The 21,877-nt window shown below is 45.6% G+C and overlaps 2 protein-coding genes across 2 annotated transcripts in view; one reads left to right on the top strand and one right to left on the bottom strand.

Moving 5' to 3' along the window:
• Nucleotides 1-20,375, bottom strand: part of MED6 (mediator complex subunit 6) — a 94,556-nt gene extending 74,181 nt beyond the window's left edge. Inside the window, exon 1 of the mRNA XM_070469563.1 lies at nucleotides 20,342-20,375. Within this exon, the coding sequence (XP_070325664.1) occupies nucleotides 20,342-20,360 (19 nt within the window). The 5' untranslated portion in view covers nucleotides 20,361-20,375. The remainder of the gene's footprint in view (nucleotides 1-20,341) is intronic.
• TTC9 (tetratricopeptide repeat domain 9) overlaps nucleotides 1-21,877 on the top strand; it is a 32,080-nt gene that overhangs the window by 6,117 nt on the left and 4,086 nt on the right. The window lies entirely within an intron of this gene.

The raw sequence follows: 21,877 nt of genomic DNA on the forward strand, positions 1-21,877 counted from the left end.
AAATCAGATGTCCCTGCTGGGACCAGATTGTCACTAAGACAATACTGTGGTCCATTCCCAATCACATAACAGCAGCCACAGCTCTAGCATGGACAATGTACCAGACATTAAAAAAAACAAAGATAAGGGAATTTGTTGGCTGTCCAGTGGTTAGTATGTGGTGCTGTCACTGCCAGGGACCAATGTTCCATCCCTGGTTGGGAAAGAGACTCTTAGAGCTGTGCGGTATGAGATGTGTGTGTCAGCGGGGAGGGTACTTAAAAAAAAAAGGCCAAAGATAATACTACATAAGATTAAAAGAGTTTATGGGCTTCCCATGTGGTGCTAGTGGCAAAAAATATGCCTGCCAATGCAGGAGACGAAAGAGACAGGGGTTTGATCCCTGTGTCAGGAGGATCCCCTGGAGGAGGGCAAGGCAACTCGCTCCAGTATTCTTGCCTGGAGAATCCCATGGACAGAGGAGCTCTGGCAGACTACAGTCCATATGGTCACAAAGAGTAGGACATGACTGATGCCACTTAGCAGGCACATACGGTCTTCCTCATGGATTTCATATGGCCTTGAAATTATTATTAGCAGGGTAAAACTCATTATCTTCCTTTTATGCATACATACACATTTTCATATCAGCAATGAAATGATGCCATGTCTGATAGGACTCAAAACCAACAGTTCCCAAATTTTATAATAAACTATACTGAAAAATTATAATATATATATATATATATATATCTGAATTACTTTGTCATACACCTGAAACTAACACATTTGTAAATCAACTATACTTCAATTAAAGAAAAAAAAGGAAGCAGAATGTGATGTGTAGTGCCAAGGAGAGTTGACTTGAACCTGAAGAGTCCTGGGTTGAAATGTATCCAAGTGGACCTTCTCTTCTTGTTCAGCCAAAAGGAGTTTAAAACAGCACTCAAATTACAGACAACATTACACAGAGGAAGACTGTGGAGCAAAGGTTTCCCTTTCACAGTGTGTCTGTGTGTAAAAAATGAAAGTGCTAAGGAAGTGCTAACTAGCTAGCTTGAGAGTTATGTAAAATCAGAATTATGATTTTGGATTTGGATATGACCCTTACAGTGGTGTGTGAATTTCCTTGTCAACATCACCACCTTGTCATCAACATGAGCTTAGACACTTCCAAAAATAGGGATACTTACCACCACCTAAAGTGACTTATTTAGCAACCACCACCACAAAACAACAGCTACAATGATAATAACAGTCACAACAACGGCAGTAAAGACTACCGTGATGGGCCCAGTTTCTGGCATCCAGTAGATTTTCCATGAATGCATTTGAAAGGAATGAAAATGCTTATCCTAGCATTTGTCTCACATTAAGGATCCAAGAAATTCAAGCATTTCATTAGTATTAATTGAGCAACTAATAGGCACTAGACACTGAGGTTGAGAGCTGGGTACACAGACAAGGTCACTGCCTTTCATGAACTTACATATATGCCTATCTAACTCTGAGACAGAAAATCCAAGCTTAGAACAGTTAAGTCCCTTGCCCATGGTCACATAGTAGTATATGGCAAACTGGAATTTCTCATCTGCCAGGTCTCTAATTTGAAAGCCTATAATTCTAAACACTCACCCCACAGCCTCCATCTTTAGAAGTTTCTTTCTTAGGCACAAAAATTTGCCTCCTTGAAATTTCTATGAATCCATTCGTGTTCTATCTACCTTTTCAAGCAACACAGAATACATCCCATCAGCGTACCAAGGAAAAGCCTTGACATTTTTAGGGCAACTCGCTTGCCCATCCTCCAGTCTTGTCTCCTGTTAAGTTATTCCTTTTTTTATTTTAATGGAAAAAAAGTCACTACTTTTTTTTTTGTTACCGTGATGTGCCTTGTATGTTTAGGATTCCCATTTCATGACCATCCTGGGTGGTTAAAGGGAAAGTGTCCTATATATACTCTGTACCAGGTTCTATGTCACTAGGAAGGAGGCTTGAATTTATATGGACAGAGAGGAATGAGAATTTGATGAGTCACAATTTCTAATGAACCCTATTATGCCCCTCTATCCAGAGTGTGTAAATTCTAGTTAAGAGGTCTTGAGAAACTCAAGTGGATCTGTTAAGAGTAGGAATTAATTTCAGCCATTACTTTTTCAGTGATCAGTTTTGTGACCCACTACAAGAGGAACATCTGGACTTGTCCAAATGCATTACTGCAGACCTGGTCAGTTTTAATGTCATGAGAGTAATGATCGCATAATTTAAAAATATGTTCCGGTTTAAGTGCTAAATGAGATTGGACACAATATTATTCTGTGTGGCGTGGAACATTTGCTCTCCTAACATCCTCTAAAGTAGTATTTATTTTTAAGTTTGTGTTTTTGTGACTGACTGATAAGTTCTAACTTTGGGAGCCAAAACCTCATGTCCCAGGAAACAAAAACAACCCCTCCCCCAAGCCCAGCAGTAAGCAATCCAGTTGGCCCTGTGTCTAGTGGGACGGGAACTGAAGGAGACTCATGTGACAGCTGGTGGCACATTCACTACATACGTGAACTTAATCTGGTCACAAGACCTCTAGTCTTGAGTTTCCTCACTTGCTAAATGGGTACAATCATGCCAGCTTAACTCACAGGGTAAGGGTGAGAAGCAAGAAGATAATGTATGAATGTACTTTATAAACTATAAAGTAGTGAAGTATAAGTTATCCTTTGAAGTGAATGGGGGTGTTTAGAAGAAAGACAAAAGAATAGGAAAAAGAATGAGGGGGCTTCCCTGGTGGCTCAGTGGTGGAAAGTCTGCCTGCTAATATGGGAGACACGGGTTCGATCCCTGGTCCGGGATGATCCCACGCACCACGGAGCAACTGGGCCCATGCACCACAACTCTTGAGCCTGTGTTCGAAAGCCTGGGAGCTGCAATTAATGAGCCCATGTGCCACAACTGCTGAAGCTCAAGTGCCCTAGAACCCATGCTCTGCACCAAGAGAGGCCTCCACCACAGTGAGAAACTGTGTACCACAAATGGAGAGGATCCCCTGCTCTCTGCAACTAGAGAAAAGCCACGCAGGAATGAAGACCCCATACAGTCAAAAATAAATAAAATTATTTTTAAAAAAAAGAAGTGAGGGCAATACCATGGTGGTCCAGTGTCTAAGACTCTGTGCTCCCAATGCCAGGGGACCCAGGTTTGATCCCTGGTCAGGGAACCAGATCCCACATGTCACAGTGAAGACCTGGTGCAGCCAAGTAAATAGTATATAGAAATAAAATAGCAAGAAATAAGAAGTGGGAACTGCCCAGTGAATGAAATTCCCACTAATTCTTAAATTTTAAAAGGGATCCTTGAATAGTATCCCTAGTAGATACTAGGAAAACTCTCTTGATGCATGGTTTCTACATTCAGTATCTATCCCATTTTGTTTCAAACACACACACTCAAACAATTCCCCGAATGCAGGTCATCCACAAAAAGAAAAACACTTGCTAATAAAACAAAAGTGTTTCTGATGAGAAGAATGTGACCGCCGTTCTTTGCAGGCCAAGTTCCCCCACTTGTCTTCAGACGTCCCCATCGAGAACACAGCAGAAGTGTGACTTGATGGAGTGATATGGAGCAAGTTCTGTCTCTCACTGGTCAGCTGCCTGGAATCAAAGGATCTTGCCTCAAGTTTTCTGATGTCCAAGGGTTGGAGTCCAGAATCTTGGAGGTCCTTTCCAGCTCTGCCAAGAATAATTCTCCATTCTTTCTGAACTGGGTGGCCATTAGCCAGAATGGGAGAGTTCTGTGTGGACGGATAGGAACCAGTCTCCAAAATCTATCATTATATGAAAAGGCAGGGGTTTCCCTGGTGGTCTAGTGGTTAAGAATCCATATCCAATGCAGGGGACACAGGTCGAGATGGCCCGAGATGATTCCACATCCCACGGAACAACTAAGCCCATGGACCACAACTCCAGAGCCAGTGCTCTAGAGCCCACGAGCTGCAACTACTGAGCCCATAGGCAGAACTAGTGAGCCCACCTGCTGCAACTATTGAAGCCTGCACGCCTAGAGCCTGTGCTCTGTCACCAGAGAAGCCCCCGCAAAGAGAAGCCCCCGCGTCGCCACAACTAGCGAAAGCCTGCATGCAACAACGAAGACCGAGCTCAGCCAAAAATAAATAATAAATAAAAATCTTTTTTTTAAAAAGGCAGAATGCAGATCAGTGTTTAAAAAGGATAAACTAACATCAGCATATACACTAGTACAGTATTTGCTTTCAAGAAGATTATCTGAAATTATGCAAGTGAAGCTGTTCATTTGAATACAGAACTGGACATTTTTCCTTTTGATGATTACGACTTCATTGTTTTTAGAGCAATTAAAGGTTTATAGACCTGGAGAAGGGAATGGCAACCCACTCCAGTATTCTTGCCTGGAGAATCCCATGGACAGAGGTGCCTGACAGGCTGCAGTCCATGGGGTCTCAAAGAGTCGGACATGACTGAGCGACTAACCCTAAAGATTTATAGCAAAACTGAAGGTAAGGAACAGAGATTTCTCATATACTGCCTGCTCCCATACATGCCTAGCCTGCCCTGGAGTGGTACGTTTGTTACAGAATCTGTATTGACCCAGCACGATCACCAAAAGTCCATGGTTTACTTCGAGGTTCTCTCTCCTGTTGTACATTCTGTGGATTTAGACAAATGTATGATGACATGTCCCTGTCATTGTGGTACCATACAGAGTGCTTTCCCTGCCCTTAACATCCTCTGTGTGCTTCCTCTTCATCTCTTAGCCACCCCAACTCCTGGCATCCACTGACCTTTTTACTGTCTCCATCGTTTGCTTTTTCCAGAATGTCCTATAGTTGGAATCATACAGTGTGTAGCCCTTTCAGTCTAATTTCTTTCACTTAGTCATATGCATTTAAGGTTCCTCTGTGTTCCTTTTTTAACTTTTTCTTCTAAATCTTTCTATAGTGTATGACTTTTCTAAGTATATGCATTATTATGTTTATTTTTAACGAGAAACGATGACGGGATTATCTGTGTGGAAAGATTATGCATAGTTTTGCTTCTTTTATTTTCCCCCTAAAAAAAGCCCACCTTATACATGTAATTTTTAATGTTGTTCTGGATATTACGAGTCTTGTCTAATCATGTCAGAATGTGACACATAAGATGTCAAGCAAAATTATCCCAAGCCCCAAACTTTCTCTTATTATCCCATCTTATGACTTATCCTTTCTGCAGTGCCCACCACCCCAGAGCACACACAGGGCTAGGTCCTGGCAGCATGGTACCCCCACAGCAGGGGGGTGGATGCCCTTCTGCACTCAGTAACACATGAGTGATGGTGTGAATCTGCTGGTGAGAAAGGGAAGAAAGGTGAGTCAGAGCTTGTGATACAGACTGGTCCTGAGCATTCGTGATGTGTCTCTGGTGTGGAGGAAGGGACCGTATGGCTGGTCTATGACCAAGATTCTTTTCAGCCCCTGAGTCTAGGAAATCCTGCCCCGTCAGTAGCTCAGACACAGCACCCGGAAGGAAGCTCACTCACTCATCAGATTCTTATTGGATGCTTGCCATGGCTGATCATAGCCCAAATCTCAAATCCACCGTGTTCTCCTCAAAACATGGCATGGGGTTGTGGGAGCAGGGTTCTCATTTAGACTCTGCTGCTCACTTGCACTGTAACTTGGGAAAGGTCACATCACTCCAAGCCTCAGTTTCCTCATATGTAAACAGCAAGGTGTTGGGTCAGATGCCCTCCAAGTCCCCTTTCAGAAATGTTGAGCCATCTAGGATTTTGAAAACTGTCTAGTACCTGCCACCCCACCCCCTTCTAGCCTCTCTCTCTTCTGGAAGCAAGCAGATTTAGAAAGGAAACAGGAAACAAGCTCTCTTTTGTTCTAGTTTACTGATACGTGCTGACAAATAGGCATGAAAGATCTCAACCAAGATTTCCAAGGTAGCCTTGCACATCTGAAGGTAAACCAAAATAAAGGAACCCACAGTCTCACAGAGTGATAGAATCAGAAAAGAGGGTCTCCGAGAGAAACCAGAGTGGGATTGGAAGCCTCTGTAAAATATTACCTGGGCCCTGGAATCTAAAGTGATGGCACCAGATATTACCTATTGCTGCTAGATCTTCTCAGATTATTCAAAAATTCAAGACTTTGATTCTTAGCAGGCCATCATTCACCCTATGGTATCTGGCAAAACTAGCTACATTAGACCAGGAAGTTCTGATGGAACAGGTAAAAGGCTTTTAAGAAATGAGCTGGCAGTGGCAGGGCCAAGTGTTTCAGGGAACAGTTGCTAGCTAAGCTGTAACATCTCAGAGAGTTGCTACCCTTGGCTTAAGACTGGAGAGCTCTGAGGAGTCTCGTCCAGGTCCTGAGCACATCTGGACCAGGATGTGCTTCTGGGCATATTGCTTGTGTGGAGTCAGAACTTAGCTCCTTTCTCAAATGGACCTGAACCTCAGGTTGCAGATGCCACTTGGTCATTGGAACTTATGTCTCTGACACCTTGAGGGAGAGAAAGTCTGTGTCCCTGTGTGTGCCAGTGAAAATGGGGGAGGAGGGAAGAGAGGAAGAAAGGAGCACAGAGGAACAGGCAGGCAGCAGACTTAGACCCCAGAAAACCTAAGAGCAAGGAGGCCTAATGGAGAGGAACTTTACTTAGCATAAGAGGGTCTGGCTTTGACCCCTGACTTCCCATCTACTCCTCCATTAACCTTGGTACAGTCCCGATCTTGACAAGCTTCTGTTTCCATTATAGCATGCAGGCAATAATATGCACCAGATTGGACTGTGATGATTGAAATTAAAGGATACATGCATGCATGTCCACTACAGTGCCTGGCACGTAATTGATGCTTAATAGATGGTGGCTATGTGTAAATCTAATTTCTCTGGTGCCTCAGGAGGTAAAGTGTCTGCCAACAATGCAGGAAACCTGGGTTCAATCCCTGGGTCAGGAAGATCTCCTGGAGAAGGAAATGGCAACCCACTCCAGTATTCTTGCCTGGAAAATCCCATGGATGGCGGAGCCTGGTAGGCTACAGTCTATAGGGTCACAAAGAGTCAGACACGACTGAGGGACTTCACTTTCACTTTCTGTGTAAATCTAACTCCTACTCCAGTACGTACTATGGCAGGAAAGTGTGCAAGAGGGGAGGACAAAGGACTCAGCAAAGGAGACTAGGGGAATATGGGAAGCAAGTGAGCAAAAGAGGGGTCAGGGCAAGTTTCAGCTCTTAAGTGTCTGCAGGGCTGAGGAGGTAAGCAAGATGTGAACCGACAGCCTTTGGTGTGGGTGTTTCCTATCTGGGCCCACGAGGCTGGGTGAACAATAATCCACCAGGCTTCCTCTGAAAGGCAGCTAATCTCCTGCAGGACCAAGGACCATGGGGCCCCTAAGGTTGTGCCTGCTTCCGTTTTCTCAGGGTTTAAGTCAAGCCATTGACTTGTAACATTTACAAACTGCTGGGTTCTAGGCAGATATGTCTCTGGCCTGAGATTGTGCAGGCAAATAAGCCTCAGATAGACGATGTCTGTTCTCCGCCCTGTCCATCCTCCGCCCCAGGATTCTCTGACCCGTTCTTTGAACTGAACTAGCAGGGAAAGAACTTCGGACTCTCTCACAAGTCAGACCAGTTCAGAGTCTGAGAGCAGAGAACAAGGATGTGCCAGGAAGAGAAGATTCGTGCTGTGATCTGCTGGGTTCCCTGGGGAGCTTCGCAAGCAAGAAAGCGGGACTGATGGGCCGGGGAGAGGAGGCTGTGGAGGAAGCCGAGGCCCCTGGGAGAGGGAGAGGGAGAGGGAGAGGGAGAGGGAGAGGGTGCTAAGCCAGCAGCCTGTGCCCGCTTCGCCTGTTCTCTGGTGCCCTGTGTTGGAGCCAGCTTACTGAGCTGCCTTCCGCTGTCAGATGAGGAAAGCCCCTGGGCTTGATCAGCGGTCCTGGGAATAAAAGCCCTTGCAGGCGTGTTTCTTGGCATGCGTGCTAAGTCACTTCAGCCACGTCTGACTCTTTGCGACCCCATGGACTGTACCCACCAAGGCTCCTCTGTCCATGGGATTCTCCAGGCAAGAATACTGGAGTAGGTTGCCATGCCCTCCTCCAGGGGACCTTCCTGACCCAGGGCTCAAACCCACGTCTCTTAAGTCTCCTGCATTGCAGGTGGGTTCTTTACCACTAGTGCCACCTGGGAAGCCCTGTTTCTTGGAGCCTCCCTTTAATCCCAGCTTACAGGCACTCCTCTGCCATGATGCCTCGGGTCCTCTTATGATCCTGGGTCTCTCCAGATGGACATTTCTCGAACAGGCAGTGCTTTCTGCTCAGGAAACCCTTCAGCAGCCTTCACTGCATCTCTCCTCCCAGGGTCTCCCCCTGCTCTCTTTGAAGACATAATGGGCAGAAGTGATTTCTTAAAAAAAATAAAATCACAGTTGATGAGGGTATTCTAAAAAAAGATCATTTCTCCCCTAAGAGGAACTCTGATGCCTGTTAGTACAAATTCTTCCCCCTGATACACACACGCACACATTTATTTTTTTTTTTTTTTCCACAAGATTTGGGCTGTACTTGCTTGTGCAGTGTTTGGGTTGCACAAATGTTAACAAGTTTTTCCACCAATGTTTTCCACTAGAAACATTTTTCAATGTCATTATCTGTTTTTCTACAGCATGATTTTAATGTCCATGTCATGTTCTTATACCAACGCCCCCGTTATTTATTTAACCAGTCTCCTATGGGTAGATCTATAAGTTATTTCCAACACTTCACTAACATGCACAGTGCTGCCACAGAGAAGCCACAGGCGTGTTCTTTCTGCTACATGTGTGCCTGTTAACTAACTTATCCCCAAACATATCTGGTGCCATGGAAGAATGGCGGGAGAGATGATCAGAAGAGGAGAGGTGTTTTTTAAAGTCTAAAACGAGTACAGGATGGCATTTTGGCTTCTGAGATTCTTTTCCCCCATCCTGATTCAGAATTCCTGCTGATGGACATGACATGGTTACTTGGCCAGAGCTGACAAGGTAAAGATAGCGTCAGGCAATGGGTTTCTTCTGAATATATCTGGGTATATACCCATTGTCACATTCCAAATGGCCCAACTGGTTCTTTCAGAGTCCACTTCTAACCCAAGACAGGGTGTGAATGAAGACAAACAACAATCCTGCCCTACCTTCTTCCTCCTGCTCACTCCTCTCTGTGTATATACCACAATGAAGTCATGTAAGAGGTGGGAGCTGGGAATAGGATAACTCGTAAGTAAGGTGCCGTAGCACCCAAGTCTACTTCTTCCTTCATGAACAGGAGCACATGACAGGCAACAGAAGGCTGAACTGACCTCAGACTTTGACATTACAACTCTTGAGCAGATTCCAATATCCATCACCGGGTTTCCCAACCTCCTCTAAATGCCTGATGACCTGAGATGGAGCTGATGTAATCATGATAGAAATAAAGTGCACAATAAATGTAATGCGTCTGAAACATCCCGAAACCACCCCCCACCCCCAACCCCCACCCCGCAAAGTCCAAGGAAAAATTGTCTTCCATGAATCTGGTCCCTGCTGCCAAAGAGGTTGGGGATCTTAATGGACTGTCAACACAAGACTGTCAACATAAGCCTTTAGCTTATAAGATTTTAGAGTGGCTGTTCACCTTTGCTTTTCTGCTTGCCATTTTGTAAGCCAGGTACTGGTCAACAAGGGTGAATAAGAATATAAACTCCCTGAAGATACCAATATCTTTTGAATATCTCTATTTCTTTATGAAGCCCTGGCACAGCCTGTGGTGAATGAGTTCTCATCAAATAAATTTATGAAGAGTCTGTACCCAGGATTGTACAGTGATCGTGAGAGGCATGCAGCAGCCCTTGAACACTGGGGGTATCCATCTGAAGAATACAAAGGGCAGGGAAAAAGGGCAACTTGGGAATGGTGAAAAGAAGAGACCTCCAAAAATAATGTTGCTAAAACAAAATGAAAGAAACACTTGGCAATGTTTATTTGAATCCAGGGCAAGCATGTGCTAGAACTGAAAAAATACAAGGTCAGAAATTAATATGAATGGAATCCTAGGAGATTTATCCCATGAGATAAAGCCAAATGACTCGTGGTTGTGAGAGCAGCATCAGCAGTAGTGAGGGAACTCTACCTAGGTGCCAGGGAGGGCAATTATGGTGTGAATGAAGATACTGCCACTTGAAGGGTACTGGCTCCTTGAGTCAGCCAGCTTCCCATTGTCATAGGTTCTCAGTGCCTTAGACTTGGAAAAGATCTTTGGGGATCTGTGAGTCTAGGTCTCTTTACCCACCAGAGCCAATGTGGACTTGGGCTTAGACAATGCTGGCTCTTTTTCTAAAAATCAAATGGCCCTAGTAAATCACTTAGCTTCTTTCAGCCTCAGCTCTTAGATGTAAGACTCATAAGACCTGTTTTCCCAGAGTCACTGTCAAAGTCAAATGAGTCAAAAAACACTATACAAATGTTTGGTATTGCTACTTACTGAGAATACAATGTATGTAAACCAGTATGATATAGTTTTTCTGTGTGGGGTTTTAAAGATGCCCTACACATGCTTGTCTGGAAGGCAAAGAAGATGGGTGTCAAAATAGCTACAGTGATGGGCATGAGCTGAGTCTCTGGCTGTGAAAAATGATTTCATTCTTTGGAAAATGAAAGGGTCCACTTGATGATCATACCTGTAGATCTGGCTTCATTAGAAAAAGACCTCCCTACATATTCTGTCGACTTGCACTTTGGGGCTTCCCTGGTAGGTCAGTTGGTAAAGAATCCACCTGCAATGCAGGAGACCCCGTTTCAATCCCTAGGCCAGGAAGCTCCCCTGGAGAAGGGACAGGCTCCCCACTCCAGAATTCATGGGCCTCCCTGGTGGCTCAGGCGGTAAAGAATCCTCCTGCAGTGCGGGAGACCTGGGTTCAGTCCCTGGTTGGCAAGATCCCCTGGAGGAGGGCATGGCAACCCACTCCAGTAGTCTTGCCTGGAGAATCCTCATGGACAGAGGAGCCTGGTGGGCTACAGTCCATGGGGTTGCAGAGAGTCGGACACGACTGAGCAACTAAGCAGACACACACATGTTCTGTGAAATTGTTATGCTTAGGCAGGGGTGTGCTGTGATTTATAATTTACAGGCTTTAGAAAAATAGTTCTTTCTCAGCAAGTTTGAAAAGAGGGAAATTACCTGATCTTGATAAAAAGCATCTACCGAAGAAACTAAAGCTAACATCATATTAAATGGTAAGAGACTTAGTGCTGTCCATGACTCTTCGTAGCAGCATCACTCATAATAACCCAATACTGGAAATGACCCAGCTGTCCTTCAACAAATTAATAGTTTAACAAAGTCTGGTACACTCATACTATTGAATACTACTCAGCAATGAAAAAGAGTGAACTATGAATGCTTGTAACAGCTTGGATGCATCTCAAGGGGGGTTATGCTGAGTGAATAAAAGCTAATTTCCAGCAACTTCGTACTATATGATTCTGTTTATATAACACCTTGAAATTACAAAATTTAGAAACAGAGAACAGATTACTGCTTGTCAGGGGTGAAAAAGGAGGTGGGCATACAGGAGGGACACTTGATGAAACTGTTCTGTAACAACTTTTGGGGATAGAAGAGGAAACTATGTTTGTGATAAATGGTATAGAACTAACATATACACACAACAGTGTGTGCCAGTCAGCCCTAAAGGAAATCAACCCTGCATATTCATTGGAAGAACTGTTGCTGAAGCTGAAGCTGCAGGACTTTGGCCACCTGATGCAAAGAGGTGACTTATTGGAGAATACCCTGATGGCTAGGAAAGCATGATGGCAAAAGGAGAAGGGGGGGGACAGAGGATGAGATGGTTAGATAGCATCACTGAATCAATGGACATGAGTTGGAGTAAATTCCAGGAGATAATGGACAGAGGAGCCTGGTATGCTACAGTCCATGGGTTTGCAAAGAGTCAGACCTGACTTAGTGACTGAGAAACAACAAGGCTGGAATATCTAAATAAGATCTGTGGATTGTTTCAGTGTCAACATGATAGTCAATATATTATACTGTGGTTTTATTAAGATATTGTCATTGGGGAAACTGGGTAAGCGGTACAAGGGATCTCTGTATTATTTCTTACAAACTGTGTGTGAATCTAAAACTATCTCAGTAAAAATTTGAATTAAAAACTAGTATCATTGGGGTTAGTCTTGCCAGCGGCAGCTAAGATAGATGTTGTTTCAGGAAGAAACCAGAGACGTGTCACATCGACCCTATTAGTATCACAGTCGACTCTCAATGGAATTGGAGATGCAGGTGGTTTTAGGACATAAAAGAGAGAAGCCTTGGTGGAAACTCAACACTTGGTTTTGTTTGTTTGTTTTTGTCTTTGAATGCAGAGAAACAAGAGGACAAGAGGGTCCTGGAGAGTTACATAGGAAGCTTCCAAATGAGATACATACAGATAAAGTATGCAAATAAAATGAACATAGTCTCCATCAGGGTTCCACAGTTACACCTGACAAGAAGCAGAACTCAAGCCTCAAAGCTGCCTAATGAAGAAACTGAATTAAAATTCCTTATAGGCAGTTGAACATTCTAGGAGAGCACTGTGGGTAATGCTTAAGAACACGGTCTCAGGCGACGGGTGGCTTAGAATCAATCCCAGCCCTGACACTTGTTTAGCTTTGTGACCTTTGGCAAGTGACTGAATGTCCTTGGGCCTCAGTTTCCCCATTTGGAAAATGGACAAAATACTAGAACCTATCTCACAGGGTATTGTCAAGATTAAACGAGTTAATGCTCAGAATACTGCCTGGCCCATTCATGCTTGATCAAGGTTACCTGCTCTTACTCTTATTACCCTTTCTAGGAGGATAGATGAATACCACCTCCTGGTGCAGGGCTGGATTCTCCAGAGCTAATCATGAAGCATGTCAGCCTTCTCCCTGTTTCTTCATTTCCTTGACCTGGTCTTCTGTTCACCAGTCAGAAGTCTGTAATCACCAAGAAGAAAGTAACCCCTAATGTCACATGTTGACTAAGAACAATTGTTTGCTTACGTGTGCACTGAACTGAACTGAAGGTCTTCTGGGACCTGTTTGCCCTTGGGGTAATCCTGGGGCTCCCAGTAGCTATTCTGGACTCTCATGGTTTAACAGTGGATGTTCCTTAGGAAACGTACATTGAAAATGCTAGAATGTAAAGCACTAGCTCAGGTGAGGTGGCCCACCTGCAGGGGCCCACTGGGGACTTATTAAATGTGTGGATTACAAGGACTTCCCTGGTGGTCCAGTGGTTGAGATGCTGCACTTTCAATACAGGGGGGCACAGGTTCAATCCCTCCATGGGGAACTAAGATCCCACATCAGTGCAACGTGGCAAAAAAAAAAAAAAAAAAAAAAAAAAAAACCCATAAAACCAGAATTTAAAAAAAAAAAAAAAAAACCAAAGTAAAAAACTGGATTACAGGGTTCTTCCCTAGACCTTTAGAAGCTACATTGCTGGACATGGGGCCTGAGAATCTCCATGTTAACTAATGATGATTAGTTAGCACGGATGATTTAATGAGAAACACTCATCAGATGTCAGGGTCTGGCACTTGAGAAACCCTGACTTTTCTCATCCTGCACAAAAGCCTTCAAAGTATGTGTGTGTGTGTGTGTGTGTGTGTGTGTGTGCCTATATGCTTGCATGCTCAGTCACTTCAGTCTGACTCTTTGTGACCCTATGCACTGTAGCCCACCAGGCTCCTCTGCCCATGGGGATTCTCCAGGCAAGAATACTGGACCATGCTCTCCTTCAGGGGATCTTCCCAACCCAGGGATCGAAACTAGGTCTCCCACATTAAAAGGTGGATTCTTTACCGCTTGATCTTTATTTTTACCCAATTCAAAACCGAGTCTCTGAGAGGCGAGCTCTTTTAACCCAAGGACACCAGGTGAGTGCCAGTGCTGGGGACATTGTCTTGAATCAGCTAACTCAGAGGCACTGAAATTGGCCAGCTACTTCTCTACTAAAAATATTTCCCTCCTCCCTCAAAGGCCGTCTCATGCTCTATAGAGTCAGGAACCAGACCTGTTCATTTTTCTGCCACATCTGGCTTTCAGAGCTCCTAGCTTTCCCGAATTGTCAGGACTCCGGAGGAGCCCAGCATCTTTGGGTCTGTCTGCTACGCCATCCGTAAAGCTATCAGTGAAATACAGATGGTGGTTTCCAGTCATCCACTTGTGATGAGAGAAGGGCTGAGAGCAGGCAGGAGGCAGGATTCCTGTCTGCAGTTTAAGGATGTAGATGCGTGGGGGTGGGGGCGTACAACCAACTGTGGATTCAGAGGCTATCTAATCTATAAGTAAAAAGAAAATAGTCCCAGAACCCTTCTCCATTCTTTCCCTAAGCCTCCTTTTCTGGCTACAAAGCTACTTTTATTATGCTCTCTGCGTATACCCACCCACCTCCCCCACAAACACACTTTTGAAAAGAAAACCGGTAAGTGAAACTAAGCATCAAACCTAGATATGGGAAACGTTTGAGTCAAGTCTGACTTTACGTACATCCGAGACCAGGAAACGAAAAAGGAGAAATTGGGGTTGGGCTCTGCCCTTGCTGCACAGGTTTGTGGGTGGAGCATTTTTGGCTGATCTTTGAATCAGCTCATGTCCACGAGCATGTGCCATGGGTCTGGCCCTGCGCCCAGGCTTCCTTCATGGCTCAGTGGGTAAAGAATCCGCCTGCAGTGCAGGAGACGCAGGAGAGGAGGGATTCGGCCCCTGGGTCGGGAAGATCCCCTGGAGTAGGAAATGGCAACCCGCTCAAGTGTTTTTGCCTTGGAAATCTCGTGGACAGAGGAGCCTGGCGGGCCGCAGTCCACAGGGTTACAGAGTCGGACACGACTGAGCACGCACAGCACTGCACCCAGTTGTGTGGTGCACTTTCCCACTTCATCCTCAGAACAGACTGGTGAGGTTGACAGAGTTACAATCTTTATTTCAGAGACAAGGAAACTGAGTCTCAGAGAGGGCCAGTCACTTTCTAAGGCCACACAACTGGCCAGGAGCAGTCAGTATAAAAAAAAAGAAAAAAAAATGCGGATTACAGGATTCCACCCTAGTAACTCAGGTCTGCTCTTAAATTCTTTGTACCCCTTATAAAGTAGACATCTCTTTGTGCGAACTGGAGATGGCCCATCTCCTCCCAGCTGTCTTCTTTGCCCTCCCCACAATCCAGTGACATAAAAGCAAGCCAAACATAGATGATTTCTGAAATGAAGATTCCTAGGCGTTTGGGAGGGCCCAAAGCTTTAACTCAACAGCCACTGTCGAGGGGGAAGATCTGTGTGTTACGTGGCAAAGGCCACACAGTCACACACCCTGACCTAGTAATTATAACCCTGGAATTATAGGTTATATTTACCATAAACAAAACCTCCATGAGTATATTTGTCATAAAGCTACTTCAGTATCTAAAATGTAGAGGCAACATAAATGTCCAAAAAGAAAAAAAGAAGAGAAGAACGTTGTTTCCAGAACTCTTGAGTTCAAGTATTCATGTACACTGAGAGGAAAATCAGCACTTTTATGGAAAGGTGAAGTTGGGTGGGTTGTAGCGGTCCTGGATATGAAGTCTAGTAAGTAAAAATACCCATCATTTCACTACACACACTAAATTTCCATTGCTATGCCATAGGAAGACCCTCTGTCACTTTGCAGTGTATATAAGTATCAAATCACCAGGTTGTACACCCGAAACCAACAAAATATTTTGTCAGCTTCACCTCAATTTCTTTTTGAAAAAGGAATCAAGATGCTAAAGAAGACCCTCTAAATTACCTTCCAAAATGTGTCTGACCTATTCTTGAAAATTTGCTTTAAATTAAGCTGTAGTTTCCTGCACTCTGTGTGCAGGATTCAGAATGGAAATTTTCTCTGATTAACATACATGTTGCTGGGGAAACCACATTTGACCAGCGATTTCCTAAAGAACAAGCGTTTATGACAATTGGTTTTTGTGCCCGGCGCTGTGTGAGGCATATAACATACATTAATTACCTCATTTTATCATCACAGGAGTTCCTTCAAAATAGGTATTATTATCTTCATTTAACTCATGAGAAGGAGGCCGAGGGAGATGAAGTAACCTGCCCGAGGGCCTGGGCTAGCCCGTGTTGGAGCTTGGACTCCAGCCTAGAACTCTGCCTCCAGATGCCACCCTAATCTGCAGCCAGGACTGGCACAGTCCCCTGAGCCTGTTCAGAGTGGTCGTGACCTAGACCAGCTGTGAAATGTCCTGAGTGTCACCTCTCCCCAAATCCAAGCTCTGTCCACTTGACTGCTATGCCAACACCCCTTGAAATCAATTTGAAAATAGCTCAGATCGTTTGGTTTGGGAAAATTTCCCCGAGGAATGTAATAGCCACTTTTCAGGCCCCCTTCCAAAAGAAGAGACCAGCAAGGTGTATTAGTCTCCTAAGGCCGCCATCGTAAAAGGCCAGAAACTGTGTGGCTTAAAATAACAGAGATGTGTCGTCTCACAGCTCCAGAGGCTAGTTGTCCAAGACTAAGGTGTTGGTAGGGTTGGTTCCTTCCAAGAGCTGTGAGAGAGAATCTGTTCGAGGCCTCTCTTTTAGCTCCTGGTGGCCCCCAGCATTCCTTGGCTGGTAGGTGGCCATTTTCTCCCCATCTCTCTTCACATCATCTCTCCTGAGTGGGTCTATCTCTGTGTCCAGATTTCTCCTTTTTATAAATCATATTGAATTAGGGTCCATCCCACTGACCTCATTTTGACTTGACTATCTCTGTAAGAAGGTTGCCAAAGGAAATGGCAACCCACTCTAGTATGCTTGCCTGGAGAATCCCAAGGACAGAGGAGCCTGGTGGACTGCATTCCATGGGGTTGCAAAGAGTCGGACATGACTGAGGCGACTGAGCACCTCTGTAAAGACCCTCTCTCCATGTGGGATCGCATTCTGAGGTGCTGAGGATTAGGACTCCCAACACACCTTGTGGGAAGGACACAATTCATCTCCTAATGGCGAGGCGGCCTGGGGAGTGGGCTCCTCCTCCTCACTCCCGGACCTTGGTAGGTCTTTCCTTTCCTCCCGTCCAGCCCATGCTCCCCTCTTGTCCAGCAGGTAAGGGCAAACAGCAGTGAATCAACTGTCAGAAGAAAACCAATGGCTCCATGAACTTGGTCTTCCGCCTCCCATCTAGTTTCCTTCATCTCATGCCAACAAGTGGCATTTTGCCCAGGCTGTCACCATGCCCTGCATGCACCAGGAAAAACAGAAGCAAAACAAGTGTCGGGGCCAAGAGAGCCTGACATGTTTTAGCCAGAGGTCTTGGTGTGGTTGCCTTGGGCAACATCTAACTTATGATTTCCTCTGTCTGAGTGTGTGAGCGCTTGTACAAAAGGGTTCTTCAAGTTCCTGATTCTCTAACATGCTCCTACTACAGATTCCTCTATGGAGCTGAGAAAGCCTGCCAGGCTCTTTCCATAAAACCATACCCTAACTCCCCAAGGTCGGCAGTGGAAGAGGACTCTCCACCGGGGGGGCGTAACAGGATTCACGGCCCCAACTCTTGTCCTCCAGTTTCACCTCTCCTTTGTGAGCTGCACCAGCCTCGGCTTCACCAGCTCAGGCTCAGGGAAGGTACTCCTTTCCAAGTATGAAGGGAAGCTTGTCTTAATTCTCCCCTGCTCGGCTAATTCCAGGATGCTGCATTCATTCAAACTTCTCAGAAGACCCCAAACCAGAAAGTTCAAAATACTTCTTTCAAAAGGGCTTCTATCAATAGATAAGGTGGTCTGGGAGCCCAGGCCCATCTCCATCTGTCTCCCTACCCGCCTAATAACTGCATCTTCAGATCCAAATATACACCGAGGTCACAGGCAAGGACAAGCCCCCTTTCCATCCAGCCTGAGACCTGCCTTCCCAGGTCCACCCTCTCCTCTGCAGAGACTGGCCGGCAGTGGCTGCACTCACTCCCTGCAGGGAAAAATCCTCCAGGAAAAAATTCAGAGTTTTGGCTTGGGAAGACCACATCCGAACATTATCCAATCTCTGTGCCCAAACAAACCTCCACAGGGAAGTGGTGGAATTGTGTTAGACAAGCTCTTTCTTTCACTTCCCACCAGAATATGCCTACCTAAAGTAACAGAACAGAATTCCTTTGGAAGAGGAACCAATGAGACAATTTCATCCTTCTGTTAGGTGGCGAGTGTTTATATTCATAAGCTGTTAGATTGAAATGCATGGTAGAGATGACTCAATGAAGTGGAGTCGTTTGACAGGTAGGAAACTGAGGCCCAGAAAGGGAAAGCGATCTGCGTAATGTTGGCTAGTGGTAAAAGTGACTCTAGAATCCAACTCTTATGAGTCTCAACCCAGCACTCTTTAGCATATTGATCCCTGCTGTATAGTGGAGCACAGAGACTTGTTATTTTAAACCTTAATTCAAACAGAGATCAAGTTGCTACAATGTGGAAGAAAACTTCTCATGGATCATCAGTGAATCCAAAATGGCAGTCTAAAATCTCCTGGGATAAAGGGCTCTAAGCACATGGGTGTAACAGCAGAGGAAACATATTTCAGGTTGTTCCTAATGCTAGTCATTTCTAACTCCTGGGTGCCACTTACATTAATCCTTTTCTCCTGCCTCTCTGCCTCCATTTGAGTCGACCTAGTCACCATCATTTCATCATTCAGATACACTCTTGCCTTAAGAATAAAGTCCCAGATCCTCAACATGAACCAGAAGGTTCCATGTGTCCTGATATCATCTTGCTTTTCTACCTTTATTCCGTTTTACCCTTCCCTTCAGTCTCTCTGCTCCAGCTGGGCATGGCTTCTCAAAGCTCCTCAAATAGGTGTAATCAGTCTTTCTTTCTTCCTGCCTCCCTCCCTCCCTCTCTCCCTGCTTCCCTTCCTATCTTTCCTTTCCTTTCCCCTTTCTTTGTCTCTCTCTTCCATATGTGTGTGTTAATCGCTCAGTAGTGTCCAACTCTGCAACCCCATGGACTGTAGCTTGCCAGGCTATATGGAATTTTTCCATGAAAAATCCATGAAATTTTCCAGGCAGTAATGCTGGAGTGGGTTGCCATTCCCTTCCCCAGGGGATCTTCCCAACCCAGGAACCAAACCTGGGTCTCCTGTATTGCAGGCAGATTCTTTGCCGTCTGACTCACCAGGGAAGCTCTGTTCCCTATAGAAAGCTTCTTCTTTCCACCTAGATCAGCGGTTCTCACACAAGGGTGATCCTGCCCCTCCCAGGGGACATTTGGTGATATCTGGAGATATTTATTTTTTTGCTTGTTTCAACTGGCATCTAGTTGGTAGAACACAAGGATGTAGCTAAACATCCAGCAATGCACAGGACATTTCCCCACCCCCACCCCCCAACAAAAAATAACATATTGATAGTGCTGAAGTTGAGAAACACTCAACCTTTGGAACCCAGCTTAAACACCACTTCTTCCAAGAAGCCCTTCCATGATACTTGATATTGGTTTAGGGCCCCTCCCTCCTCAGTAGGCTCCTACTCATCACTTCTCTTTCATAGCCCTTGGCACATGGGAGTATTTGAGATAATGTACCATCTGCTTTCCACTGCAGTGTATTAGCTCCAGGATGGAGTGGAGTGTTAGGTTCATCACCTCATCCCAGCGCCCTATGCGGTACTCTGTGAAGTTAGGCATCATTTTTTGTTTTGTTGACCCTAGGACACAGAGGAGGCCAGTTTACACAGGTGCCCTGTCTTTTACCAAGTGACGTGGTTTCTAAGGGCTTCACACGCAGACCCACAGATACCTGAGACAAGAGCACGGTCTTGGGAGCCAGGTGGAAGTGGAAGGATATCACAATTCTGCCACCTCCAGCAGGGTACTTAATTTCTCTGGAACTGGATTTCATCATCAGTAAAAGAAGCATAACATAGAACCTGTCTCCTAGAGTTGATCTGAAGATGAAAAGATGAGTACCACCTCTGACAGGGTAAGAGATTAATAATTGAGAGGAAGTAAAAGCAGTGGGACAATAGACCCTTAGACCTATTCTAAGGGTCTCCTGTAGCCCCCAGGCCCTGGGTAGTGCGCAGAGGAATGTGGATGGGACATCAAGAGACTGCTAGTCAACCTGTCTTTCTTAACTTCCTCAACTCTAAAATGTGCCTACCAACATTTCATCTTACTTATCCCATGGGCTTCTTATATGCACCCCAGATAACTCCACACCCAAACAAGAGAGGTGCCTAAAAATTACCTGTAGGAAGGGCTGAGTACAATCCAGACTGTCTTACCTTCTCCACCCTCGGTCTTCTTAAGAGCTCTGGCCTGCCACCCTTTCTTACCTGGATTCCCCATCTCCATCCAGACGTTTGGAAAAGCAGCCTGTGTGAATTAGAGCTCACCCCAGATTCCTCCATCATCCTGGGCTCTGCCTCTGGTGCTGGTAGGGCCTCCACCCGCTGTAACCTGCCTGGCCCCACCGCCCACACAGCCTGGACCCTGGTCCACAGCCAGGTCTCACAGCCCACACCCGATCAGCAGGGGAATTCCAGACATTTTCACCGAATGAGACCTGGAAATTGATTGCTATCATTCTTTTGCTCAAGGAGGGGGAGGGGAAGGCCTTCCCGTTTTCAGGCCTTTTTGCGTCCCCCCCAATTTTAGACATTCAAAACCTGTTTTTACTTTTTTTTTTTTTCTTCCATTTATTTTTATTTGTTGGAGGCTAATTACTTTACAACATTGCAGTGGTTTTTGTCAAAACCTGTTTTTAAAAGAAACAGAGGTCCTCTGCCTTGCTCGGGTCAGCAGACAGAAGTGTCTGAGAATGGAGGGCTGGACAGGAAGAAGACTCTCAGCAGAGAACAGAGGACATGAGATGGGACACAGAGACGTTTCGGATAGGCACCCCTGTAGCCCTGGGGGCAGTGCTTGGAGCCAAGTCCCACACAGGTAGCAAGCAGCCAGTGAGGTTCAAGGCCCTTGACAGAACTGCATCCGCAGAGCTGTGTGAGCGCCAGGGCAGATTCCAGCAGCATAGGGGGAGGGCAGGGGGCAGAGGGGCCTTGACTCCACGGCTGAGGGAGGAGAGGGGAGTGTGCTGGTGGCATCAGCCCGACACGATGGACCCGCCCATGCCCACTGGATGAGCAGCCTGCTGCTTCTGTCAACAAGTGTGACTTTCTGCCTTGTGGCTGGTGGAACCTGGTGGGGCAGTTTCCAGATCTGGATTGCTTCTCTTCCATTTCCTGGTTCTCATACCTTCCACTCAGTCTGCAAAAGAGGATGTTTCTCATTTGGGGTTTTTTTTTTTTTTTTGGTCCAAACTGCTTGACGAAAGATCTGGCCTCTTAATCAGCAGTTTGGATCCCTGGGAAGTTATTTAAGGAATCAAAACAGCTCTAGTTAGACCCCCTAAAGATTAAAATCTGTGACTTGCCTCTATCCAGAGGATGGTTCTTCCACTGTGGGAGAAACCTTAGCGCAAATGACCAGGGCATCGGCAGCCTCCCCCATCCCACCAGCCAGGTCTTGGCAGGAAGCAACAGTTTGACCTCCCAAGTCTCTGCTTTTATTTGCTTTGAAGAAGGTGCCCTGCTCCCCACGCCACCCTTTTGAAACATTCCTGCAGTGTGTATAACACATCTTTTTGTCTTCCGTTAATGCTTGCTAAATGCTTGAGTGGTAGAACGGAGGCCAAGGGAGCTCAGAAGGGCTGGGATTAGAGTGAGGCAAATGAGCACCCCCGCACCCGGGGCACAATACATAAGGAGGCGCTCAGTCTCCAGGTGCAGGCTTCCTCACCCTGACCCTGGCCCTATGACTGACGGCTGGTGAGAGAAAGCTTCCAGGGGAGACGGTTTACTCAGAGATGACTG

This window comes from Odocoileus virginianus, chromosome 6, assembly GCF_023699985.2.
Source record: "Odocoileus virginianus isolate 20LAN1187 ecotype Illinois chromosome 6, Ovbor_1.2, whole genome shotgun sequence".
NCBI classification, from domain to species: domain Eukaryota; kingdom Metazoa; phylum Chordata; class Mammalia; order Artiodactyla; family Cervidae; genus Odocoileus; species Odocoileus virginianus.